At 60.2% G+C, this 25,433-nt stretch overlaps 4 protein-coding genes across 5 annotated transcripts in view; 2 read left to right on the forward strand and 2 right to left on the reverse strand.

The window, feature by feature from the left end:
• LOC123250293 (cytochrome P450 2D15) overlaps positions 1–5,681 on the forward strand; it is a 6,216-nt gene extending 535 nt beyond the window's left edge. The window contains exons 2-9 of the mRNA XM_044679299.1: positions 72–243; positions 702–854; positions 924–1,084; positions 1,161–1,334; positions 1,429–1,570; positions 2,904–3,091; positions 3,412–3,553; positions 5,339–5,681. Coding sequence (XP_044535234.1) covers positions 72–243; positions 702–854; positions 924–1,084; positions 1,161–1,334; positions 1,429–1,570; positions 2,904–3,091; positions 3,412–3,553; positions 5,339–5,517 — 1,311 coding nt within the window. The 3' untranslated portion in view covers positions 5,518–5,681. The remainder of the gene's footprint in view (positions 1–71; positions 244–701; positions 855–923; positions 1,085–1,160; positions 1,335–1,428; positions 1,571–2,903; positions 3,092–3,411; positions 3,554–5,338) is intronic.
• A 9,424-nt stretch (positions 5,682–15,105) lies between these two features.
• NDUFA6 (NADH:ubiquinone oxidoreductase subunit A6) lies at positions 15,106–16,713 on the forward strand. The gene is made up of 3 exons (XM_044677353.1): positions 15,106–15,273; positions 15,630–15,745; positions 16,521–16,713. Exons 1-3 carry the CDS (start codon positions 15,135–15,137, stop codon positions 16,650–16,652), a joined length of 387 nt encoding a protein of 128 aa, XP_044533288.1. The 5' UTR covers positions 15,106–15,134; the 3' UTR covers positions 16,653–16,713.
• A 1,449-nt stretch (positions 16,714–18,162) lies between these two features.
• SMDT1 (single-pass membrane protein with aspartate rich tail 1) lies at positions 18,163–20,366 on the reverse strand. Its single transcript, XM_044678252.1, has 3 exons — positions 20,100–20,366; positions 19,835–19,975; positions 18,163–18,393 (listed from the first exon to the last, which is right to left on the reverse strand). The coding sequence occupies exons 1-2, from the start codon at positions 20,268–20,270 to the stop codon at positions 19,838–19,840; spliced, it is 309 nt and encodes a 102-aa protein (XP_044534187.1). The 5' UTR covers positions 20,271–20,366; the 3' UTR covers positions 18,163–18,393; positions 19,835–19,837.
• Positions 20,367–20,772: 406 nt separating this feature from the next.
• PHETA2 (PH domain containing endocytic trafficking adaptor 2) lies at positions 20,773–25,432 on the reverse strand. 2 transcript variants are annotated; one of them, XM_044678250.1, is made up of 2 exons: positions 25,347–25,432; positions 20,773–23,399 (listed from the first exon to the last, which is right to left on the reverse strand). In XM_044678250.1, exon 2 carries the CDS (start codon positions 23,374–23,376, stop codon positions 22,597–22,599), a length of 780 nt encoding a protein of 259 aa, XP_044534185.1. In that variant the 5' UTR covers positions 23,377–23,399; positions 25,347–25,432; the 3' UTR covers positions 20,773–22,596. The 2 variants fall into 2 exon arrangements, with proteins under 2 accessions (XP_044534185.1, XP_044534186.1); XM_044678251.1 differs by lacking the exon at positions 25,347–25,432 and adding an exon at positions 24,745–24,832.
• Between the last annotated feature and the right edge of the window lies 1 nt (position 25,433).

A 25,433-nucleotide genomic window follows, 5' to 3' on the forward strand; every position in this document is an offset into this window, starting at 1 on the left:
AAGGACAGGCCCCCCCCTCCCCTGACTAGCCGTGGGGCCTTGGGTAAGTCACTTCCCGGGCGCCCCCCCAGCTCCAGAGGAAGTTCGGGCCGGTCTTCAGCGTGCACATCCTGTGGAGGCCGGTGGTGGTGCTGAGCGGGCCCGACGCCGTCCGGGAGGCCCTGGTGCACAGGTCCGAGGACACCTCCGGCCGGCCGCCCAGCCCCGTCTACGGCCACGTGGGCTTCGGCCCCGACGCCCAAGGCGAGTGCTTCTGGGCGCCTTCAGGGAGGGGGCAGCCCGCAGTGCAAAGGCCGGCGCCCGCCCCGGCCCTCGAGGCTCCATCGATCGCAGAGGGTCGGAGTCCAGCCACGTCAGCCGCGTGGCCCGGTGGGGGCCTCCCTCTTTTTTGCAGGCCTCCCCTTCTGCCCGCCGGTGCCAAGGCACGGGCCAGGGCACACACGCCCAGCAAGTGTCCCGGGGCAAATGCGAGCCCAGGCCGCCCTCTCAGGCCACCTTGGCAGCCTCGTGACCCTTCCGCCTTCCCCTCCCTCCCAGCAGCTCCCTGCTGCTAGGGACACGCTAGTGGGCGCCTCCTCCTCCATGCTGTCCTCCTGGGCCTCCTTCCTTCTGCCTCCCTCTCTGCCAGGATCTCTTCCTCCGCTGCCTCCGGGCCGCTCCCCCTCTGCCCTCACTTGGAGGTCTCTTCCCTTCCCCCGCAGGCGTGGTGCTGGCCCAGTACGGGGAGGCCTGGAAGGAGCAGAGGAGGTTCTCCCTGAGCACCCTGAGGAACCTGGGCCTGGGGAAGCAGTCGCTGGAGCAGTGGGTGACCAGCGAGGCCGACTTCCTTTGCTCTGCCTTCGCCTCCAAGGAAGGTGGGTCCGGCCCGCGGGGGGGGGGGAGGGGGGCCCCCAAAGGCGCCCCCTGAATGGCTCTCCCCACAGGTCGGGCCTTTGACCCCAGCCACCTGCTGACCTGCTCCGTCACCAACGTGATCTCCTCGCTGACCTACGCCACCCGCTTCGGCTACGACGACCCCAAGCTGCAGAGGCTCCTGGAGCTCCTCCAGCGCAGCCTCAGGGAGGACACGGGCCTGCTGCGAGAGGTACCTGGGCCGCTCGGGGGCAGCCCGGCCCGCAGGCGGGGCCGGCCGTGACGGCGCGTCTCCCTGTGCCCGCCAGGTGGTGAACGAGGTCCCGGCGCTCCTGCGCGTCCCGGGCCTGGCCCGCAGGCTCTTCGGAGCCCTCAAGGGCCTGCTGGACATCCTGGACGAGTTCTTGGAAGAGCACAAGGCGGCCTGGGACCCCGCCCAGCCCCGGGACCTGACCGACGCTTTCCTGCTGGAGATGGAGAAGGTGAGGGGCCGCCCCGCCGGCCGGGGGAGGGAGAAGGCCCCCGAGGCCCCCCGGGGCCCTGCGGCCTTCCTGCCCGCCCCCTCTTTCCTCCCAGGCGAAGGGGACCCCGGGGAGCAGCTTCAACCCTGCAAACCTCCGCATGGTCATAGGGGACCTGTTCACCGCGGGCATGGTGACCAGCGCGACCACCCTGCGATGGGCCCTGCTGCTCCTGCTCCGCCACCCCGATGTCCAGCGTGAGCCCAACGGGCCGGGCCGGGGGGGGGGCAGAACCCAAGAGGTCCGGTGCCCGGCTCCCCCCGGACTCGGAAGCTACTGGAGGGCATTTCCCAGATGAGAAAGTCACACAGCCAGGAAGAAGGGACTTCACGGAGGCCTCCTGGGGAGTCACCCTGAGACCCTCCCTCAGTCCGAGAATCCCGTCTAGGCGGAAGGGCTGGGCAGTGGGGGTGAAGGGACTGGCCCAGGGTCACCCAGCCTCCCACCTCTGCTGCCCGGGCTCACGCCGCTCCTGGGGGTCCGAGGCCAGACTCCCCCACATCTGGTGCCCCGGAGGCCCTTCGGCACCCGCGCTTCCTCCCGCGGCCCCCGAGGACGCTTTCTGAGAAGGGCGAGACAAATGGGTCCCCCCAATGCCAGCTCTTCCCCGAGCTGCCCCAAGGGCTTTACGGGTTTTGTCTGGGGCACCGAGGTGGCAGGAGGTCCTGGTTCCAATCTGGCCCCAGAAGCTGCCTCGCTGGGTGACCCTGGCCAGGTCACTCGCCCCTCACTGCCTAGCCCTGACCGCTCTTCTGCCTTGAGACCGAGAGGGAAGGGAAGGCTAAAAAGAGGCACCGAGGAGCCAGCCGGGATGGGGGAGGGGCCACTCGTGGAGATGCCACAGAGTGGATTCCTTCACGTGTGCTGTGGATCAAATGGCCGCCAAGGTTCCTTCTGTTTCCCAGTCTGTGGTTCTGGCCTGGGCTTCCCCCGTGGCTGAACGGAGGCTGGACAAGACCTGGGGATGGACCCGAGGGCTCGGGATGGCTGGTCCGAGGGCTAGTGCAGGCGTCCCACGGGGCGGCCCTGGGGCCTGAGCTGGGGGGAGATGGGGGGTGCTCTCAGGGATGGCAGGTTCCCCACCGGAGGCCTTGAGGACAGGACAGAGGACCGGGCATCCTCCCCTGGCCTCAGCCTTCCTGCTTGCCCGGGCTTTCGTGCCAGCCACGGTGCCCCAGGACGTGGGGGGGGCAGAGCAGGGGATGGAAACGCATTCCCTAAGGAGGGCTGCCCTAAAGCAGACTGGCTGGTCTAGGGAGCCTGGACCAGAAAGCCTCGGGGCCCCTTGCCCTAAGCTAGAAGCCTCCACGTGCCTCTAGGAACTGGGCCGACTGCTGGCCATACGAAGGGAGGCCACTTTCCGGGGGGACGAGCCCCAGAGGGCCCTGCCCCGTGTCCTGCAGGCGACCACATGTTTGAGCGTGGGCGTGGCTCGTGCCCAGGGGCCGGCCCCAAACTGAACCGCGCGTCTCCCTCCTTGGACGCCCCAAACCGCCCCCCCCCCGGCCTCACCTTCGTCGTTCTCTCCAGGCAAGGTCCAGGAGGAAGTGGACGCGGTGATCGGCCGGAGCCGGAGGCCCACCATGAAGGACCAGGCCCGCATGCCCTTCACCAGTGCCGTGATCCACGAGGTTCAGCGTTTCGGAGACATCGTTCCCCTCGGCGTCCCCCACATGACGACCCGGGACACCGAGATCCAGGGCTTCCTCATCCCTAAGGTACCCCGCCTGCCCCACGCCCTCGCCCCCACGAGCTCAGCAGGCCGGCCGGGGGCAAGGTCAGCCTGGGCGAGAGACGCCCCCTGCGTGCAGTGCGTCTAATGGCCCCAAACCCTTTGCCTGGCTGGGCCTCCTTTTCCTTGCATCCGAGGCGCAGGGCTGCACCCAGCTGGCCCAAGTGGCCTCCCTGGCCTGGGGTCCCTTCCAGAGGGCCCCCTCTCAGGGCAGCCCCTGGCTGCGAGCGGGGGAGAAAGAAGGGAGTCCGGGCGGCCCGGCCAGGCTCCCCCTCCTCACGGCCTTTTCCCGGGGCTGCCCTTTAGGGGACCACGCTCATCACCAACCTGTCCTCGGTGCTCAAAGACGAAGCCACCTGGGAGCAGCCTTACCGATTCTACCCCGAGCACTTCCTGGATGCTGAAGGCCGCTTTGTGAAGCCGGAAGCCTTCATGCCTTTCTCTGCGGGTACGGGGAGCAGGAGGTGGGGGAAGGTGGCCTTCAGGGCCTAAAGGCCAGGGGATGAGCTCCTATGGCAACAGAGCATGCGGAGGCAGGAGATTGGTCTTCAAATTCCACCCCTTAACCCCCTTGGCAGCCAGGCCTGGGACAAGCACCCATTAACTTCTCTGAGCCTCAGTTTTCTCATTTGTGCAATGGGGATGATCACACCTGCCATGCCTGACCCCACGAGCACTAGAGAAACAGAACCTGGGGCAGAGGGAGCTCTGCACCAAAGATTGGTGCCCATCTTTCCTCCCCGATTTTCGCCACGGGCAAAGCTCAGGATGTGGCCCTGGCCGTTAATTAGGGGAGGAGACAGGACGCCCAAGAGGGAAGCCAGAGCCATCACTAAGCATCCTGGCCCCAGGGGCCCTGGAGAGATAGTCCAACTGGAGCAGTGCAGGGAGTCTGGAAAGGGGGGGACCAGCTCCTCTCTCCTCTTGCCAGACCCCTCTGGCCCCAAGCTCTACTCCCTTGCCCTCTCCCATGGCCCACCTTCCCCCAAGCCCAGAGGAAAAGTATGCCCTAAAGCTGGAGCAAGCCTCTGCGGGCCCACCCCAGTTAGGGCTTTGGCACAACAAAAGGGAAGGGTGCTGGCGAGGATTCTGGGGTGGAGGAGCTCAGCCGAAGCTGCAGGGGAAGGAAGGCCTTGAACAAATGGGGAGGATCTAAATGGATGGAGAGGAGCCTTGATTTAAAGCCAAGAGGGACCTCAGAGTTATTGAGCCAAAGGCCCTCACTTAACAAATGGGGAAACTGAGGCACAGCGGTCAGGTCACTTGCTCAAGGTAATGAGTGGCCGAGGCAGGATCTGAATCCAAGACTCTGAGTCGGCGAGCCTTGTGCTCTTCCACATTTCCAAGGGTTTCCTAAAGGAATCTCCAAGCCATAAGCTAAGGGTTTGGATTCACTCTGTCTTTCCTAGCCCAGACTATGAGAGCTGCCTTCATTCTTCCCATTACTCCCTTGCCCTCTGAAGGAGGAGCCGGAAGGTTCAAGGAGAGGGAGCAAAGACTAGGGAGAAGAGGGAGCTGGGGCGAGGAGAACAGTTCCAAGCATGTTGATCAGGTCCGGTCCTGAGCAGGACCAGGTGATCTCGGAGGCCCGTCCCTTCTCCCTCCAGTATTGGGGGCTCCCAAAGAGAAAAGTGGGGGAGAAGTAAGGGCGGGCCAGGAAGAGGACGAGGAGAGATCAGGAAGGCCAGTTCTTAGCCTTAGGTTTCTTGGACCATTGAAAATTTGCCAAGGACGGGGCTATTGGGAAACCCTGGAGCCCACAGCCAGCCTCCCTCCCTGCCCATTCCATCTGTTTTAAATAGGGTTCACATCACAAAAGCTCCCCTTCTCAACCATCTTTTGGCTTTGTTGTATAAAATGAGGGTTCCCATAATGCAAAGCAGGTGGGACTGAGACAGGAAGGAGCTTCGAGGCAGTAGGAAGCAGGTGGCTCAGTTTCCTCATCTGAAAATGGGCAAGTTGGACTTGTTAACAGGCTTCTAATCTTTAATCTCGTGACTTTGGCCCTTGGCTCAGACGCTTGCTAGCAGCGTGGCCTTGGGTTCAGTTTCTCTATCTCTAAAATGAGGGGGGTTGGACCTGGCTTTTAAGGCCCCTTCTAGCTCTAAATATGTGCTCCCTTGGGAGAACCAGTCAGAGGGGACCTGGGAGGTTGGGACATCTTCTCCCAGGCAGCGGCAGAGACTCCTGGGCCTCACATTCTCCCACCTTCACGCTTGCCTCTCTCATGCAGGCCGCCGGGTGTGCCTAGGGGAGCCACTGGCCAAGATGGAACTGTTCCTCTTTTTCACTTGCCTGCTGCAGGATTTCTCCTTTGTCCTGCCTCCGGGGCACTCCAAGCCCAGTGACAAGGCAGAGGTCTCCTTTCTCTCAGCCCCACAGCCCTTCGAGCTCTGTGCAGTGCCCAGATAGGAGAGCTGCCTGCCTGCACAGGATGATCCCAACAACCCTGTCTCCACCATCACCTTTCACTGACCTGCCTCCTCTCCCCTTCTTTACCTGCATGACCTCCTCCTCCCCTCGGGCTAAGGGAGCACAGCTCTGACATTCCAGGGAATAAACTACCTTCTCGGCTCTTGCTGCCTGCCTTGAATCTTGGGGGCGCCGCAGGGAGGAGCGTGGCCAGATCTATGTTACCGGGGAGTGAATGGGATAGTAGAACTGGAAGGAGCCCTTTGGGAGGATCATTGAGTCCAACCCCCTCTTTCCAGAGAAGGAAACACTGGCCTAGTTAAGTGATTCACCCAAGGCCACACAGCTGGCAAGTACCAGGGCTGCCCACAGCTCCTCCAAAGCCTGTGCTCCTCCTACCAAGCTAGGCTGCTTCGCCCTCCTCTGTGCAGTGGCAGGGTTGGGTTAAATGATCTCTTCTGGAGCTAGGAATCTACTGGTGAACAGGCAGGGGGTGCCGTTCTCCACAGGGCCTTCCCATGGGCCCGTGACAGCAGCCAGCACCACCGTGCCCTGGAAATCGTCACGCCACCCCCTGGATGGACTTTGTTGGGGAGGAGGCTGATGTGGTGGAATCTATGCCCTGGGAGTGGGGAAGAGCCTTGAGCCAAGGAAGCCAAAAGCTTTTACAGTAGTCCTGGGAAGGCGCGAGAAAAGGCTTTCCTGGCCTCAGTGGGCAGCAGACATAACAAGAGTGACCTAAGTGCAGAGTGAAGACCAAGGAAGAACCCCCCTGGTGGGGACCTAGGACACCCTGAACTGGAGATCGGAGAGGGTCTAAGCCAATCCCCTCAATTTACAGATGAGGAAACTGAGGTCCAGGGAGGCCGGTTTAGCCGTGTCTTCAGATGAGAGTCAGAATCAGGGGCCTAATCTAAGCAAGTGAGCGTTCCATACCGTACCCAAACCAAAAATCCTCACCATTAATTAAAAGCGTCTGCTGCGAGTATAGCCACATGGGGGCAGGGCAGGCCCAGGCCTGGGAGGGGGGCTGGGATTCCTAGGCCAGTGTCAGTCAGGAGGTACCTTTCACCCAGTTGTGGCCAGCAGAGGGCCTTGGACAGCACATCTGGGGAAGGTGGGGCACGGCATGACTCAAAGAAGGCAGAAGAAGAATTAGCCCCGCAGGGAGAGGCCTGAAACCACTGACCCAGGAAGTGGCAGAGGCAAGCTCTGAACCCCTCTTCCTAGCTTTGAGGCCGGCTCTCCAGCTCGGCCGTCAGAATGGCCTCTCGCCTCCAGAGACACAAGTGGCTGAAGCAGAATGGGACACGGGGAGGGCTGCCCCATGGAAGGTTTGTCAAAGGCATTCAAAGCCTTGGGGAGAGCAGACTTCAGAGATAGAAACTGGGGCGGCTGCTTTGGTCTGGGCTGAAGGTGGGGGCAGGCAAGGGGAAGACCTGTGACCTGGGGCTCTTTGGTCCTTCTTGCCCCGACGCACCCCCCAGTCAAGTGACAGACTCAGCCAGGTACAGGTGTGCACCCCGACGATGGCATTTCCATTCAGGCTTTATTGAGCGGCCCTGCTTAGTGGTTCTGGGTCTTGGGGAGGTTGGGATCGGAGAACCAGTCTACCCAGAACCCTCGGAGGAGCTGTGTGACCCAGCTAGGCCCTGTGTCCATGGTGGGTTCTGAAAAGGCAAGGTGGGAGGCTCGTCAGCCCTGCTTTGGGGAGCCCAGGGAGGGGTCCTAGAGTGCAGCTCATGGGGTGCAGGAACCCCCCCCCCGGGTGATGGTAAGGCCCGGGAGCCCTGGCGCCCCTCCCCAGTGCCCAGGAGAACTCATGGCCACGTGGGGTCGGGGTGCTGGCCTTACCGGCTCCATAGACTGCAGCCTCCTTCTGCACCAGTTTATCTTCCTGCGGGACAAAGAAAGAGCCGGTTGAGGAAGCCGAGGCCTGGCTGGCCATGAGATTGCCACGTGGCCTTGGCCAAGTCACTTCCCCCTCCCCCAGGGAGGATGAGCATTGTGGGGGCACAGACAGACCTATCCCACCCTGCCAGCCTCTGCCCAGCCTGGCAACAATCTGACAAAAGGACATCAGTTGTGCGCTTGCGCTTGCTTTCCACACGTCGCCTCATCCAGGCGTGACTCTTCCCACATTCCACCGTCCTGCCAGCCCTCTCCAAAGACGCTCCATTTCTCATCTCGGTGCCTTTGCTCGCCTCTGCCTCAGTCTGTCTCTCCAGCTCCCTGGCCTCGGGGCCCAGCACGGGCCTGGCACGCAGCAGGAGCTGAACACCTTGTGAGGGTTTTCTCTGGGCCTCGCCAGATCTTCTGCTGGCGGGTGTTTTAGCTCCCCACGGCCCCCCCCTGCCAGTGATGGGGGCTGCCTCTGGGGGAGGTCTGGAACTTGCCAGAGACCTGGGTTCAAGCTCTTGCGCCTCAGCAGCAAGCAGTGTGACCTTAGTCAGGTCCCTTTCACTGTCTGGGCCTCAGTTTCTCTCGGCCTGAAACGGCCTCAAATCCCTGTGACCCCATGACCTGTGGAGTGTTTCCCCACAAGGCACCCCTCTTGGTGAGCAGGAAAGCCACCCGTTTCCCTTAAAACATAGAGAAATGGGGGTTCCTGGGCTCTGGGGTGGCGGGCTCCATTGCCGACCTTCATCCATCCATTCACAGACCCTGGCACAGACCAAGGGAAGCCTCAGCACGCTCCATGGAGGCCATCCTAGGCCCCAGGCCGAGGCCTCCCCAGTTCAGCAGAGCCTTAAGGCCCGGAGAGCCCCGAGAGGCCGGGGCCCCCTCCATCAGGAGAACTCTCCATGTCCTCCAACACAAACACCCCCCGCAGACGTCCGGTGCCCCCATTTTACAGCTGAGCACGCTGAGGCCCACAAAGGCATCAACAGGAACATCTGAACCCAGGCCTCCTGGCTCCAAATTCTCAGTGTGCCCTTTGTGTCTGCAGGAAGCCCTCCGGAGCCCCTGCTGCCTGCTGCCTGGGCTTCTCCCTCACCTCCGGGGCTGGGCTCGGCTCCTCCTCTTTGCCCTTGAAGTCCTCCGGGTCCTTCGGGTCCTTTGGGTCCTCAGGAGCAGCCATCATTGGGCTCATGACTTTGGGAGTCCTCTGGGAAGGCTGAGAGGAAGTCAGACAAGCCCTGAGGCCAGGCCAAGGTCTGAGGGCACCCCTCCCCCCCGCCCTGCCCTGAAAGGGAGTGAGTCTCCTGTCACCAGATGTGTCTCCGGGCGGCCGGAGGAGCATCGAGGAGCCTTAGGGTCCCCCTTACCAGCTTCGCTCGCCATTTAAGGTTCTCGGTTCTGTGGTTCTGTGGAGAGCCAGAACAGAAAGGGTCAGAGAAGGGGGACCCCCCATGCACCCCCAAATCAAGCCCTCAGCCCTCCCCAGCGCCCCCCCTCCAGGCTCTTACCCAGGTCACTGGATAGCACTTATCTTCAGGCCCCCACACAGGCCTCAAGGTCTCCCCTATGCACTGGGGGGAAGAGAAGGGAAGTAGGCCCAGGGCTGCAGGCGCCCCTTCCCTCCCAGAGGGTGGCCCCTTCCCCGCATCTCCACAACCACCATGAGGGGCTTCCAAAAGAAATGTTTAAAAGGGGCCTTCAAGTCCAGCCTAAGATATTTCCTGGCTGAGTGTCCCTAGGCAAGTCACTTGCCCCCCACTACTTCACCCTGACTGCTCTCCTGCAACACAGACATGGCGGAGGGGCTGGACACTTCCTACGTGACCAAAGTCACTTTGCCTCAGTTTCTTCCTCTGTCTAATGGGGTAGTCACTGGGGCTGGTACCTGCCTTGCCTGACTGCCCGAGCAGAGGGACGCAGGCCCTACCTGTGTGTCCATTAGGGTCCCGTGCTTATCCTCAGAGGCTTTCTCGGGTCTTCCGTGGAAGAAATAATAGACCATGCCTGCAGCCAGGGCAGAGGGAGAAAAGCGGGTCAGGCCCTGGCATCTCGGGGCAGCTGGGAGGGAGCAAGAGGCCTCAGAGTCTGTCCCTGAGGCCCAGCGAGAGCCCCAGAGGAGGGAAAACCCTTGTCTCCTGCTGCCAAGCCTGCAGGCTCGCATTCGTGGCCAGGGCCTGCTGCGTGCCAGCTGTGCCCATCAAGGCCCACTGCCCGGGAGACAAAGCCAAGAGCCAGCCCCTTCGTGCCCTCCCAAAGCTTCCACTGTGGCAGGTGCTCTGGCCTGGACAAGGATGGGGCCGGCCCTGCGGCCACAACTGGAGCTCAAGGACCTCCTGGAGAGCCCATGCTTACGTTTTCAGGGGGTGCCTGATGCAAATCGGGTCTGGATCGATCGTGTGTTTATTTCTAGACTTTCCAATCAGAGGTCTTGGGTTCAGATCCAGCCTCAGACACTTCCTAGCTGTGGGACCCTGGGCCAGTGCCTTAATTTAACCCCCTTGCCTGGCCCTTACCTCTCTGCTGCCCTGGAGCCCGTAGTCGCATGGAAGGTAAGAGGGTCACGGAGGTATTGGGGGGGGGATGTTAAAATAGGAACAATGAAATATTGGTAGTGGAACGAGCGCCGAGTCGGAGGCAGAAGAGCTGCATTCAGCCTCAGCCCTGCCAATATTCGCTCCTGGAATGTCCTTAGACAAACATCTTGAGCCTCAGTCTCCCCCTCTGTGAAGTCACGTCGCTTCACCCCAAGGCCTTGGGGGCTCTCACGGCTCTACAGCCCCCCAGATGGGTCACCTTCCTGCTGGCCAGGACCACCCCCCATAGGACCACTCCAGGACCGGCCGAGCCACAGCAAGCCCCTGGTCCGGGCACCTGAGGGCGAGGGCCTTGGCGGCTTCCTCACCTGCCAGTATAAAAAGCTGCATCACATACAGGGACTTGGAAACTCTGGAAAAGAAAGGACGGTCAGTGGAGTCTGGCCACTCCCAAACCAGAACTGCCCGAAGTGGGGACACGGCCTCTTCACTTAGGGGACAAGGGACTTGCCCAAGGTCACACAGGTCCCCGCGTCCTGCACTCTTTGGCTGGATCCCCCAAATCACCCCCCAGGGAGGGATGCAGATGACCCCAGTGGTGGGAGGAGTCAGAGCTCTGGAGACCCCCCCCCAAAAGTATCTGGGGGGGAATTCATAGCCCTGGGGCGTCCCCCCTCCCCTGGCCCATCTGGCTCTGCCCAGGTCCTCATGCTCCCATGCAGCCCAGCCTCAGCACTTTGAGTTTGCTTTCTTTCTTCCTGTCCCTTCCATCTTAGAATTTCTCAGTCTTGTGGATCAGTTCCGTGGCAGAAGAGTTGTCAGGGCTGGGCAGTGGGGGGTGCCCGAGGCCAGACTGGAACCCAGAACCTCTCCTCTCCAGGCCTGATTCTCCATCCACTGAGCCACCGAGCTGCCCCCTTGCTTCAAGGTTCCCAGATCCAGATGCTGCCTCTGGCAGGAAGTCTGCCCTGATTCTTCAGGTCCCTCCCCACCCCCTCCCAAGGGGCCCCATGAAGCACTTTGGTGTGTAGAATGGGAGCTCCGAGAGGGAACAGCATGAAAGATGGCCCCAGCCATGGGACCTCAGTCTGGTCCCCTCCTCATCTCCCCCTCGGTAAAGCTTGTGGCTTTGGACTTGGGCTTTCCATGATGCTGTCCTGGTCACGGGGCCAGGCATACAGGAAGTGGTGATTTGCCTCTCGTCCGGGACAGGGCTGTGCTGGCCCCTACCTTGGGCAGCTAGGCATGGTCTTCTCTTGCACCCCGGCCCTGCCTCACCGCTGTCCAGGAACTTGCTAGACCCAGGCCCCCTCCCCCTTGGGCTTAGCAGAGGCCTTAACCCGGGCCTCCTCTTCACGGCCTTAGACCAGACCTTTGAGCTCATCTCACCCAACCTCTTCTTTAACAGATGAGGAAGCTGGTTTTCTTAAGGTTACACAGTAAGTGGCAGATTTAAACCCAGACCCTGAGTTAGTCTTTTCCATGTACCTCCTCACCCTGCGCAACATCAGGCTGGGGGAGCCCATTCAAGGAAGTTCTGCCATCTTCCTCATCACACCCACTCCCACTTTGTGAGCCTCTAGGCCCACAGGCGGGTAGAGTGTACACACACACCCCCATGCCCACGCCTGGAAGGTGGCACCCATACTCTACCTTTCTCTCGGGCAACACAAAATCAGCACCATCTTCAGTCTAGGGAGGAAAGGAGAGATGTCAGGGCCTCTCAGGAGATCCGGGGTCTGGGCGCAGGACCTCCAGATTCAGAGCAATGAGAGCCCAGGCTAGTCCAGCATCTAAGCACCCCTTTACACTTAAAAATCACCATGGAAGGGACAGCTGGGGGCCTAGAGTCAAATCTGGCCTCAGTCACTTCCTAGCTGGGTGACCCTGGGCAAGTCACTTAATCCCCATAGCCTAGCCCTCACCCTCACCTTTGTTCTGCCTTGGAGCCAGTAATCCACAGGATTGATTCTAAGGCATATGGTAAGGATTTAAAAAGGAAAAAGAGTGGAAACTTGCCGTTCTGGGGAATGACATCACGGGGCATACCCTCATTGGGAAGATGAGTAAACCGGGGCCTGGGAAGGGACTTGTCTGGGTAGAAGGGCTCCAGACGCCACTGGCCACCCTGTCTCCGTTTCAGGACGTCTGAGCAGAGTCACCTGTCCTCAAGGTTCTCTCTGAGCACCCCCCACCCCGAGGGCTGGCTAACGCCAGGATGCAAAGGGCTGGGGGCCCTGTTGGGACAGAAATCTCTCCTTCCTCCCCATTAGGGCTTGGCCTTTGGGGGCTTCTCACCCTGGGCTGGGATCTCAGTAACCTCAGCAGCTGCAGACTATCCCTCAATCATGTCAGCTCCGGCACTGACGGGCCGCCTGGCTCCTTGTCTCTTCTCTGGCTCTGGTCCTAGGCTTGAGCACTGGCGCGGGACAGGACCATATCCAAACGCAAGCCCCCCAGATGAGAGATCCTCGCGGCCAGCTGTCCACTGGCCCGGCCTTTGGGGTCTGCTCGGTGCTGCTGCCTTCCCAGGAAGGGGCCTCGGGCCTGAGTGTGACATCACATTAAGGGAGCCTTTATGACGGGGCAGGATCATCACCGGCCTAGGACAGGGGGCACCCCAATGGGGAAGTGGCCAAAGTGCCAGGGGCACCCGTCTGGATCACAGGGAGTCAGGGGGCTCTGTGATAAACATGGGCCATACACAGGCGGCAGCGTCCCAGCCCACGAGGGGCCCCCAGGCTAGGGGGAGACGTGTGCAGGCAGCTCTGTGCAAACTAGGCACAGCAAGAGGAATTGGAGTGCTATGGGCCGAGGAAACGGGCTGGGCCTGAGAGAAGGGCACCCAGCCCCTCAGCCCCTACCCTGGTTGGTCCCAGGGGAACAACGTTCCAATTCCCCGTGTTTCAATCACACCCAGAATAAATTGGACCCCGAGATTGAGAGCCAGAAGCTGGGGTCTTGGAGGTTAGTGGGTCCAGCTCCCTCATTTTACAGACACAAGCTGAGGCCCTGGGAAGATCCTAGTCAGAGCTGGAAGGGACCATCTGAGAGACCATCCATTTTTCAGATGAAGAAACTGAGGTTCAAAGAAATTAAGTGACTTGGTCAAGGTCACACAACTAGTAGAGATCTGCTCCTGAGCCAGAGTCCTTTTCACTGAACCAAGCTGGGTCCTTAATGTGTCCAAAGATATACCAGCAGAGAAGTAGCCAAGTCAGAATTTGAACCCAGGTTCTGAGGCTCCAAATCCACATTCTCCAAAGCAGTCTCCAAGTGAGTATAGGCCAGAGGCCAAAGCCAGTAGGTCTGGGAGTCCCAAGAAGACAAGCTCCAAGAGCCTGAGACAGAAACCAGAGGCTAAGAAAGGATGCAGAGCAAGCAGGAAAGCTGGGGAAGTTACCAGGTGAATTTATTCTATCATTTAGTTGGTTAAACCCTTACCTTCTGCCACTGGGGATAAGTGACTCGCTTAAGGTCACCCAGCTAGGAAGTGTCTGAGGTCACATCTGAACCCAGGGCCTCCTGACTCTAGGCCTGGCGCTCTATCCAGAGCCACCCAGCTGCCTCTCGAGAAGCCAACAGCCCATCAGAGAGACCTTCAGTCTCATGTTGGGACTGGATTTCGGGCCAATGACCGATTGCTCGCCAAGCTTTCCTGGCTGGGAGGGGGAGTCTGACCTGTGGGCATAACCATCGGTCTGGCTGTTGAGCTTGGCAGCCAGCTAGATGGGGAAAGGTCAAGTCAGATCTCTTCTGTGGATAAAGATACCCGAAGCCTCCGGAGCTTAGTGAAGTGACTTGCCTGAGGTCAGACAGCCCAGAAGAGCCAAGGCTAACGTGCCAGCGTTCTGCCCTGCCCCCCGCCCCTCCAAGGTTGGGTCCCTTCTTTCCTGAAAGAGACTCGATTGGCCCAAGAGGATGAAGGCTCCTGAAAACTGGAGAGGAGGGCCCTGGAAGAGGCGTCCAGGAGAGACCCAGAAGGGTTCCGGCCAAGGCGGGCCTGTGTAAGGAGGGGCGGCCACATCGGGCCATGAGAGCCCCCAGGAATGGGTGCCTCGGAGCTTGTGATCCTGAGAAGGCAGGAAGAGAGAGGTTTGAGGTCAGGGAACAGGAGTGTCTTCCATGCCTGCCGAGCTGAGCTTCACACTCCTCTGGGACCTCCAGAAGGCACATGAAGGCTGGCCAGGAGGCTCCCATGCAGTGGGGGAACCCGGAGAAGAGAGCCAGAGAGGGCGAGGGAGGGAGGGTGGCAGGATAGAACCACACACGCACTGGCCACACACAGACAAACACGCTCCAGGCACACAGCAGCATTTACTAAGCCTGTGCCACCGGGTGACCGCCACTGCCCTGAGCCCCGAAACAAGACGGCCCCCACAAGGAGACTGTCTCCCTGGAGAGAAGGATGGACCCCTGGAAACAGGGAAGTTAAGGGGGGGCTCATAAAACGGGGTCCCAGGCAGGGCAGACCCCAGGGAGGCGCACAAGCCCCACAGGCTTCGCTCACTTCCACCTACAACATGGTGTCCCTGGGCACAACGGGGGAGGAGGGGTCCTCTAGCTCCGGCTCTTGGGGTTTAGCGTTGCCAGGGAGCCCCGGGGACTCGAGCTCGGAACGGGGCACCTGGGGGGGCCTGGTCGGAGAGGCAAAGCCTGACGGGGAGGGGAGGAGGCCCCTGCCTGGGTCTGGGGTCCCCAGGCGTCCCTGGCTGAGTGCTGCTCGGTGTCTGGGAGACACCCCAGGGCCTTGGTTTTCCCATTTGTAAAAGGAGGGCTGGGCCCGTCCTCGGGCCCCTCCCTAGGCCTCAGTTTCCCCATCTGTAGGCGCATCTACACTCCCGTGGGCGGCGCCCAATTCCCCACCCCGAGCCCAGGAGCCAGAAGAGAGTGACGCCCCGGCTGGGCGGCCCGAGCACACCCTCACGCCCCAACGCCTTTTGGGTAGTGCCTGAGCCCTTGCGCGTGCGCACGCGTCTCTAGGCTCCCTTTCCCCACCCCCCAGGACCTCGAACCAATCAGAGAGCTCCGATGCCACCCGGCATCCCATCGCCCTGGGAAGCTCACCGGCTTCGGCCAACGGCCAATCAGAGAGCCCCGAGCCGTCTCTCTTTCCGGCCTCGCATCCGCAGCGGCCAATGACCGAGCTGGGCGGGGCGTTTCGGCGGCGGCTGCGCCAAGATGGCGGCTAGCGGAGTGGGCCGCGCAGCTGCTGCCGTGGGCACGTCCGTAAAGCCGGTGTTCAGTCGGGACCTGACCGAGGCCAAGCGGCGGGTGCGGGAGCTGTACCGGGCCTGGTATCGCGAGGTGCCCACCACGGGTGAGGAGCCGCGGCAAGCGGCGCTCTCGGTCAAGGTCGTGACTCCCCCTGCCCCCGCGGCGGCGGCTCTTAAAGGGCCAGGCCCAGAGGAGCCGTGCCCAAGGGGAAGGGACTGAGGCGGGCTCGCGCGGGCCAAGGTTAGGGTGGTGTCAGCGGCCCACGAAGCCCCGGTGCCCTGCAGGAGAGTCCTGGTTGGGCCGCCCCTTCGTACGGCTTGGTCTTTTTTGCGCCAAGCTCTGCAGTGCCTGGCTCAGGGCCGCGCGCAGAGGCGGGTCTGAGCGGTCCAAGCTAGTGCCCGCCCCACCGTGGCCCTTGGTGGCCGGCTCCCAGCACTGACCCATGACTCTTCTCCCCAGTGCACCTTTTCCAGCTGGACATCTCGGTGAAGCAGGGCCGCGACAAGGTCCGAGAAATGTTCCTGAAGAACGCCCACGTCACGGACCCGCGGGTGGTCGACCTTCTGGTCATTAAGGTAACCCGAGACCTTGGCCCTGCAAGGGCGGCAGGCCATACTCACCCCCACTCTTGGTAGGGCAGGCGGGCTGGGACCGGCTGTCTCTGTGTCTCCAGCTCTCCCGGCCCTTTGCAGATGTAATCTAAAGACTCACCGCCACCCTGGGAAGTAGCTGCTACTCCTGCGCCCATCTGACAGATGAGGAAGCTGAGGCACAGTTATGTGACTTGCTCAGGGCCCGCAGAGTAGGTGTCTGAGGCCAGGGCTTCCTGGTTCGGGCCTGATGCTTTGGCACAATGTGGTGCCTCAGAATATCCCAAATAACCCTGAAGAGAATAACTACAAACTAGTTGGAAACAAAGTGGTTTCTGGGGGATCTGCACAGGCTTCCTGTGTGACTGGGACATGTCACTGTCCCTGCCACACACACACAGGGAATGGCCAGTGCCAACCCATGGAGGCACACAGGCTTGGGTACATCCCTGAGGAGACCTGTTAGGGGCCGGAGTAACCTCCAAAAAGGCAGCCCCTGAGGAAGCGGGGGGAGTTGGTCACCTCCACTCTTGGGCGGAAGACGACCCGGAGCCCACGGAAGAGGGCAGTTAGGAGGAAAGAGAGTGAGGCATGCTATGTTGTTGGACCCACGTTGAGTTGATGTCTCCAGGGCTGAAAGGCTGGAGGGGCAGCTGGTAACCGAACCTCACCTTCTAGGCTGCTGCCTTTCTCCCCAGGGGTCCTGCCTCTAGCCATATGTGAGGGGCCTGGAGACTGAAAGTCTTTGCTCCTTGTGCAGGGAAAGATGGAACTGGAGGAAACGATTAAGGTGTGGAAACAGCGGACGCATGTCATGCGATTCTTCCATGAAACGGAAGCCCCGAGACCCAAAGATTTCCTCTCCAAATTCTATGCTGGTCACGACCCATGACTCGGTGGTGTGGAGAAGGGTGAATTGCTATTTAATATATCAAATAAATTCTCAGATGTGATCTCTCTGGCTCACCTACTTTGTCCCCTCCCCCTGCATCTAGGGCTCTCTTAAAGGCTTGGGGCCAGGTGATAGGTACCTGGCCTGAGTGGGTCACTGACAGTTAAGGCTAGCCAACACCTCCCACCCGAGAAGGCCCATCTATCTGGCCCTGGAGGCAGCTCATTTGATAAGCCAGGGGTTGGAGCAAAGGAAACTTGAGAACATTTTCCCCATAAACCCCTGGAGTATAGCCAAGAGCTTGTAAAATCAGGGTGGGAAGGAAGCTGGGAGCACCCTGGGCCTACTCATGCCTCAAGGACTCCCTGGAGAACTTTGGGCGTCCATTTGTGGGGCAGCCCATCCCCCGACACCTTTAGCAAGGAAGCCTTCCCTGAGTGTGGGCTCTACAGTGTCTAGCTGCCACTCCGGACACCAAATACTGGCTTGAAAAAACTGAGCCCTCTTTGGAAAAACAATTTTCTCTGCTCCTTCCCCCAGGAGGGTTGGCCAACACAAAGCTTTATGTTCCTTGGGCGAGGATGAAAAAGAGATCCCGACCGTGTTCCCATTCATCCTAGCTGTGGCTCATACAATCTCTCTGGTCACATCAATGCCAACTTCACTGCGGCAGAGGCTCCCTTCTGACTGACTTGAGCCATTTGCCCAGGTTGCCGTGGCCAAAAACATTCAGTCCCTAGTGACACCCACTTGCCCGTGAGCCCAAGGTAGGCCAGCTCCATACCCCAGCAAGGTGCTAGCAGCCCCTAAGGGCCCGTGGGACACCTGAGCTTTAAATGCCCACAGGAAGTTGGTGTTCATGAAAATGAAAGGGCAAGAGGCAAAGAGGGGGGAAAGCAATTGTCAGAAGCAGTTCTTTGGGACTCCAGGCCAGCAGAAGTGATGACAGAAATAGACACTGATAGATTAATGGAACAAAAAACAGAGAATTCAAAGGAGCCAGCCTTGAGAAGAGATGGATGAGCCCCAGGAGGCTGCCTGCAAAGACAAAACTCCCCAACTCTCCTTCTAGGTCCAAAACAAACCTGGTCCTGGTCCAGGCCAAGGGAAAGCCAGAACAAAAACCTCAAGAGTAGGAGAACATTCCTTGTGGGTGGATGGGGGGAGGGCAGTTGTGTCCTGAGCCCTTCAATCTCATTTTGCAGATGAGGATGCTGAGGTCTGGAGAAGGGAACATGGGGCCTGGTGGCCAGGCAAAGTGCCAGCTCCACATCCTGGACGGCTGCCTGCTGCTTTCCAGGTGAAGGCTGAAAGAAAGGTCTCCAGCCTTTATCTTCCTGCTGAAACCCCTTTTGCCTTTTAGGTTTTCTCTTTGAAGTTCACATGGGCTTCCCTGCAGGGACAGTCGCGACCCCTCCAGTGTCTCAGGATTACACCCTGGGCCTAGGGGCCTGCACAGCTTGGCTCTCCCAAGCCTCACCCCAAGAGACCACACACATACACAGGCATGGTCAGTCCTGCCACTGCCTCAGTCACACAGTGACATTTATTCATAGTTCAAGTGCTCTGGGGCTGCAGCCTGGGCCTTCACAGGGGGCAAGGGAGCTTGACCACACCCACTGGGCCATACAGGGAATGCCAGCCTTTGTCCTCAGCCCCTCCGCTGCTAAAGTGCACTGTGGCTCCCTCTGGAGGCTGGAGCATCAGAAGGCCGACGTCCCCTCTGGGTGGCCAGTGTGCCCTGCGGTGTAAAGCATGACTGCATTCAGAGCAGGACATCCGTGCCTACGAACAGGCCAGCTCTTCCTGTCCTACAGGCTAAGTCAGCGACTCCAACACAAACTCGATGGCCCCTGAAGGTGGGAAGGGGGTGCCACAGGCCCAGGAAGTTACTGTGCTCAGAGGGCCCCTCCACAGCCATACCCAACCATCTCTCCCAAAGCCCACCTGCCTCTCCTTGTGACTCCCACCCCAGGGTCCAGCTGGATTACCCCCAGTCATCTCTTGGGCCTCTTTCCTTCTGTGGGAGAATTCATTTTCTTTTCTTTGGAATAACTTAAAAACCACTAAATTGGGGACTCGTCAGACTTGAGTCCTGGCTCTCGTGACAACAGGGGAAGTCATTTGGTTTCTTGGAGCCTTAGTTCACTCATCTGTAATATGGGACCAAGAACACTTGCCCTACCCACCTCAAAGGGTTGTGGTGAAGCAGGCACTTTGTAATCTATGATAATAAATCATCAGCTCCCGTTCCTATCATTGGAAGATCAGACTAGCTGGCCAGGACACAGTGGGATGGGCAGGAAAAGTCCTGAGTTTGCCATCTTGGTAAGCCTGTACTTTGATTTACATTGTGGCAAGTCACTGCAGCTTGGAGCCTCAGTTTCCTGGCCTGGAAAAGGTAGGTGAGTGGCCCAGACAGGGTTTTGTAAACCCAAGGGCATGGCAGAAGTGGGCATTACTGTACCTCTCGGGAGGCCCTCCTTTTCTTTTCATTTAGACTTTTCCCATGGTTCCCTGACTCGTGTTCTTTCCCTCCCCCCTGCTCTGAGGGCTGCATTCCCTTTATTTCAGAGCAGGGCCTAGGGGAGCCTCCTAACTGGTGAATTCTCCAGGGTGCCTCTAGTCATCCCAGCTCCTCTCGAGGCCAATCTCCAGCTCAGCTTTGCCCACCAAGGCCAAGTCAGTCAAGAGGCCAAATCCACGGGGTCCCGGAGCCAGCCAGGACCCCAGAGGAATCCCCCTGCCACAGCAGCCTCTGCTGGGAAGGGCCTCCTCCCTCCAACCTTTGGTTTGCCCTTCGGAGGAGCCAAGAAAAAGGCCCCCCTTGAGCGGCTGGAAGCACTGCGGCCCAGCCTTTCCCAGAAGGTGGCCCTGGCCGCTCCCCACTGGGGTGGCTGGTCAGTAGCCGGCGCCCCTCTGCACTGTGTCTGCTGCTGCAGTGAGGCTGCTTTGTGGGGCAAGGATCGGGCACCCCCTCGGTGCTGCCTCGGGGCGCCAGGTCCCTGAAAGAACCGATGCCAAAGGGAATGGCTCTGCTCCATGTCTTCCCCCAGCCTGTGCGTGCGTGCGTGCGTGCGTGCGTGCGTGGGGGGGACGCTTCTCCCATCCCCAGGCTGGGGAGGGTGGCAGTCTGGGCGCGCAATCCCAGGGGCCCACCCAGGGAGGAGGGAAGGGCTTACCCTCTAGTCGTCGTCGTCGTCATCCTCGGGCACAAAGATGTCGTGCTCCTCCAGCAGGGCGGCAAAGTTCTTGCTGATGAGCGTCCCCACGTACAGGAAGGGGATCACAATGGAAAAGACCCGCAGGAGGCCGAAGGACATCTGGGGGGGGTTAGAGAGGGCGCACCGCGGGGCAGCCAAGAGGCCAGTCAGCACCCAGAGCCAGGACGGAGCTCGGCCCGGCAGTGACCCCTCCCCCCACGACCCCGCCCCGCCCCTCACTCACTTTGGCCGGCTTGGGCAAGATGGCTCCGCTGCGGGTCGCAATGAGCGGCCGGGAGGGGACCCGGCCCTGTCCCAGGCCGCTCCCGACCTTCCGCGCGGCCGGCCCAGGCCCGAGCGCTCCGCTCCGCGCGGCCGCCGCCGCCACCACCCAGCGAGCCGCTCCCAGAGACATCTCGCGTCCTCGACCTCGACCTCGCGGATGGACTGCCGGCCGGGGTACCCAGTGCCGGCAGGAGATGATGGCCGGCCTGGCTCTCGCGATAGCCTCGAGCGAGAGTCCCGGGCCTCGCCCCTGCGCGCCGCCGACCACGGCTCCAGCCTGCGCGGTGACGTGATCGAGAGCCTGAGCCTGGCTCCGCCCCGGCCGGGACTGATCCCTATCCTTGCCCCGGCCAAGTCCCCAGCCGGGACCCGGGACCCGGGACCGCTACCCCCATTTTACCGAGATAGACTGAGGCTCCGGGGGCCTCGTTTGACAGAGGAGGAAACTGAGGCATGGGAGGTGGAAGAGCTGGAAGGCCTGAGGGCCCCCGCCGAGTCACCTCAACTGGAAAGTGGGTTAAATAAAAGTGGCACCAGCCACCAGAGGAGGGGGCCAGAGAAGGGCAATGCCAGTTGTGCCCCGATGTCGCCACCTCTAACATGGCACCCCCAGATGGAAGAAGGCAGCCAGCTTCATGGGCAAAGCCTTTATTGGGTGTTTGCACCTCCTGACAAAACCCAGGGGCCCCCACCCTGGGTCACAGCCCCCACCCCCTGGCCAGTATTAGGCCAGTATTATGGAGCATCCAGTGGGGGGCCGAGTCTCTACCCACCAGGTGTCCTGGAGAAGGAAGGCCAGCTATGGGCACCCCTGATCATAATGGAAGGAAGCCATCTTTTCACATCCCAGTCTATGGTCCCCCTGGGTAGGGGGACATTTATAGAGCACCCACTACTATGTGCCAGGCCATGGGCCAGCCCTTCTAAATAGACCGTTTGATCTTTACAACTACCTTGGGGAAGAAGGGGCTATTATTGTCTGTATTTTACATTTGGGGAAACTGAGGCAGGCAACAGGGAGGTGACTTGCCCAGGGACACACTGCATCTCAGCACTCAGCATGTTGTGCACTAGGCTACCGCCTGCCTCCAGAGAGTGAGTGAAGGAGAGCTTAGCTACCTCGCTCAGCCCCAGGGGTTAGGGGCTTCCTTGAGGGGATCCTGCCTCAGTGGGGCGAGGAAGCTGGGGAGCATGCCTTCCCCACCAGCAGTGAGTGTCCTGTGCAGCCAGTTGTCAAATCTGGGGAGCCCCTCCCCCCACATCAGGGCGCAGGAAACTCCAGGAGGGCAGCTGCTAGCCAGGGGGCCTGGCTCAGTCCTTTCCCCTTTGCACCTCCCGGGCCTCACCCTCACCCAGTCAGGCTCAAAGCTTCCTCTTGACCTGGGTGCTCTAGCCTGGATTCTGAGGCTTCATGCCCGAGTCTGCGGTGCCATCTTTTCCTGAGAATGCCCAGGAGGGCACCCACCCGGGTGTCCCTCTCATGGCTAACCCTCCCTTCTGGCCCTCATTACCAGCCACTTCTCGGGCCTCTCTAAGAACCAGCAGCTCAAGCAGCCGGGGGGCAGCCGAGGCCAGATCCTCCTGCAGACATTGCCCAGCTGTGTGGCCCTGGGCAAGTCAGCCTCCTTGGGAAATAGGAGTTTGGCCTAGATGGCACCTGAAGGAAGGCCCAGCTTTCAGGAGGTCCCATGATCAGTCTGCTGACCCAGCAGCAGCTGGGAGGGAGGAATGTCTTTCCCTTATCTCGTCCCTTCCTTGCTTATCTCCTTCTGGAAGGAGGGAGAAGGAATTCCCTTTCCAGTATCTCCTCCACCCAAGAACCCCCAGGGTTCTCTCTGCTTGAGGTCCCCAAGGAGCAGAACAGACTAGTGGGAAAAGCCTGGCAGGAGGCAGAGGGCAGGAGCTAGCCAAAGGCCAGAGCCCAGGGCCGGCCCTCCCTAGCCTCAGTCTCCCCGATCTCCTGGTCTAGGTGGTAAGATTCAGAGTCCAGCCCTGCCCTCAGTGCGTAGGTAGTGACCCTGAGACAGGCCTCCTTGGCCTCCTCAGTAAAACGGGGGTCCCAGTGCCTGCAGTATGTTGGCGACTCCCAGGGTCAGCCAGCTGGTAGATGTCAGGCAGGGTGGACCCTTGAAGCCAGCTGGATCCACTGGGCTCACTGCTTATCCTTTTTCGGGTGCCGCCATGATCTAGTGGCTGTCAGAGATCCCCTTCTTGGTGATTTTTACAAATACAGAAACTGAGTCTCAGGCTGTGCCATGACTCCCCAAAGGTCACCCAGGCACTCCGTAGCCATCTGTCCCTTCTGACTTTCTTCTGAGGCCCCTGGGCCCCATATCCTAGGCTTTTTTCTCAGGGAGCCCAGGGGTCTTCACATAGAGCTGGGGGCTGGGGGCGGGCACAGACAGCATCTCCTAATCTGGGCTCCCCCAGACTGCCAGGTTGGGATCAGGAGCCCTTCACAGCCCGCCCCCCAGGGCCCTGGCCTGCAGCCATTCCCTACGAAGGTCAATGATCTCCTGGCCATACCAGTCGTGCAGCTTGGAGAAGCAGGAGGTCTCTGGGGACACAGGACTGTCCCCCCCATTCAGGGGCAGGCAAGCCGAGCCCCAGGGGTAGTTCTCTGCCAGGCGCCGACGGGTGCTGGGAGCGGGGAACCTTGGGCCCCCCTCATCCCATTCGGCATCCGCCAAGGGGAGTCCATCCCCGAGCCCGGGGCAGCCCTCCTCTGGCTCTGGGGGTGGCCGATGAGGCGGGGGGCCAGCCCCAGCCTGAGGCCCGGGGGGTGAGCAGGAAGCTCGGGAGGCCAGGCCCAGCTGCATCTCCCGGAGCTGCCCCTCCAGCTCTTGCACCAGCAGCCGCATGTAGCCGAAGCTGGCCCTGGAGAGCACCTTGACCCAGGCCTCCTGGTCCTCCTGATCCTCAGCCGCCAACACATAAGGCCGCATACCGGGACTGGCGAAGCGGATGGCAAAGGCAAACTCCTGGGGGGCCTCACACAGCTCCACGGTGCTGCCCTCCAGCACAATGAGGCCTAGGGGGGACCGGCTCTCCCGGGCCTCGAAATAGAAGAGCAGGTTCCCCTTGAGGACGAACCAGCAGCGGGGGCAGGAGCCGCTGGCACTGGGGGCAGAGGGCTGCCGGGGGCCTGGGCTGCTGCAGCGGTGCAGGAAACCCTCATGGTCAGCAGGAGAGCCGCTCACGGCGTAGTGGGCCACACTGGGCTCATTCAGCTTCATGGCACCCGCTGCCTGCCAGGGCCCTGAGGAAGGAGGGAAGCCAAGAGGCCTGAACCAAGGGGCAAGAGCAACCCCATGTGTCCCCCTTCCCACAGTCGTGCCCAATCTGATGCCAAAGGAAGGAGGGAGAGGACCCGGCCAGAGACCCCTGGTGGGGTCCTCCCCTCCCTCAGTCTCAGGGCCATAGAAAAGGGAACCTCAGTTCTGCATCTGTAAAATGAGGAGTGAACTCATGGGAACTGTCATAACCCTTTTTGTTCTAAGGGAGAGCTCTCAAACAAACTGAGGTGATGTCCAAAGTAACGGTGTCAAGAAAATCTGATTTCTAAAAAAGTCTGAGCCAAGCCCTCATTTTACAGATGGGGAAACTGAGGCCCCAAGGGGCAAGTGAGTCAGTCCCAGAAGTCCAGTCAGTGTTCCCCAACTGGTGATGCCATCCCTCTCCCTCCTGGTCAAGGAGCTTCTTTTGACCCCGAATTCAGGGATCTTGTCCCAAATGAGAAGCAACGGCAAGAACCCTGGATCAGAAGTCATGTGAACTGACTCAGCCATTTACTGAATGGCTGCAGGCAAGACTGCTCTGGGCCTCAGTTTCTTCTTCTGTCGAATGGGAAGATTGGACCAACTAACCTTTGTGGTCCCCTCCAGCCAGAAATGTAGAGTCTTATGGTCTATGACTTTCCCTTTCCGTCTCAATAAGACCTATTGATTCTTCCCTGCCTTGCCTCAATTTCCCCAACTGTAAAACGAGGGTTCCCTCAAGACCCCTTTCAGCTCCTTCATTTTCTGCACTTTGGGAAAAGAGGCAGCCTGGGCAGAGGGAAAAGTCTGGGTCCACTGGAGAGAACACTGCTCTCCCTCCCAAGCTAGGACATCCCAGTTAGGGCATTCTAAGCTCACAGCTGGTCTAGGTGTTCTCTAGGGGTGGATGCTCATCTTTCTATCTCTGGCCTTTTTCTAGTTCTCTTAGGGTGGGGCCTGACAAAGAGCATCCACCATGATGTAGCCGGGTATCCCAGAGTCCAAAAGCATTAAGTGCCTGGCATGGGCTGGGGGGAGAGCCCCAAGAAGCTTCCAGTCTCATGGCAGACACGTGTCCCAGGCCCATAATGTTCTCTTTCTCCAGAAGATTCCCCAGGGCTGGGGCTCAATGCATACATCTGCCTTTCTTTCCCTGTCCCTGACAGCCTGAGCTGCCTCTCTGTGTGTCTGTGGGGGTGGGGGACAAGGGAGAGCCAGAGGGGTTCAGCTGTCTGGGCGACACTGGCCCCACCAGCCTCCCCCTGGAGCAGAGAGGGAGGGCCCTGATTGCTCCCACAGGAAATCAGCTGATGTCAGTGCTCTCAGCCATCTTCAGGGCCCACCTACTTGGCACTCCATGTTTACTGACTGACTTGAATCACATCATCAGCTGGGACAAGGAGTCCATATGCCTCATTTTGATGGAAGAGGAAACTGAGGCCCATTTGGGGGTTGTCCATCACAGGTTCTGCAAGCTTGAGAACCAGAGGAGGCTCCGGAGCTCATCTAGTCCAGCCTCTGCCCCTTTACTACAAAGTAAGGAAATGGCGGGTCCAGAGTTCAGATGAGGGCTCTACCCCTTTCCTCCCATCCAGCTCTAAAAGGCGCTGAACTAGCATTCTTCCCGTTCTGGGGGCACCCAGATCCTCCCAGACTCCAGGCATGTGACTCCTTTCTTGTCCCTCCCTCTGGGTGCCCCAGGGAGGATTCTGGAGAATGGGGCCCAGGGCCAGAGCAGAGTGGCTCCGCCCCTTTCTCCTCCTCACCCAGCCCAGGACCCAAATGGACAGATAGGGGAGAGGAGAGGGCCAGGGAGTGCAGGCTCCAGGCCTTCCCAGGGAGCCACGTGGCAGCACCGCCCCAGTGCACCCCGGGGCTGTTTAGTGGCCCAACAACCCATTTTGGACATCCCCTAACTTGAACTCGGTGCCCAACGGGCCGGGCTTTACCTGACTTGGGATCCTAGATTTCGCTTTTCCAGAGCCCCATCCCGGAGCGAGAAGGCAGCCAGAAAGGAGGGCGGGAAAGAAGGCAGC

Source organism: Gracilinanus agilis, chromosome 5, assembly GCF_016433145.1.
Source record: "Gracilinanus agilis isolate LMUSP501 chromosome 5, AgileGrace, whole genome shotgun sequence".
Taxonomy (NCBI): domain Eukaryota; kingdom Metazoa; phylum Chordata; class Mammalia; order Didelphimorphia; family Didelphidae; genus Gracilinanus; species Gracilinanus agilis.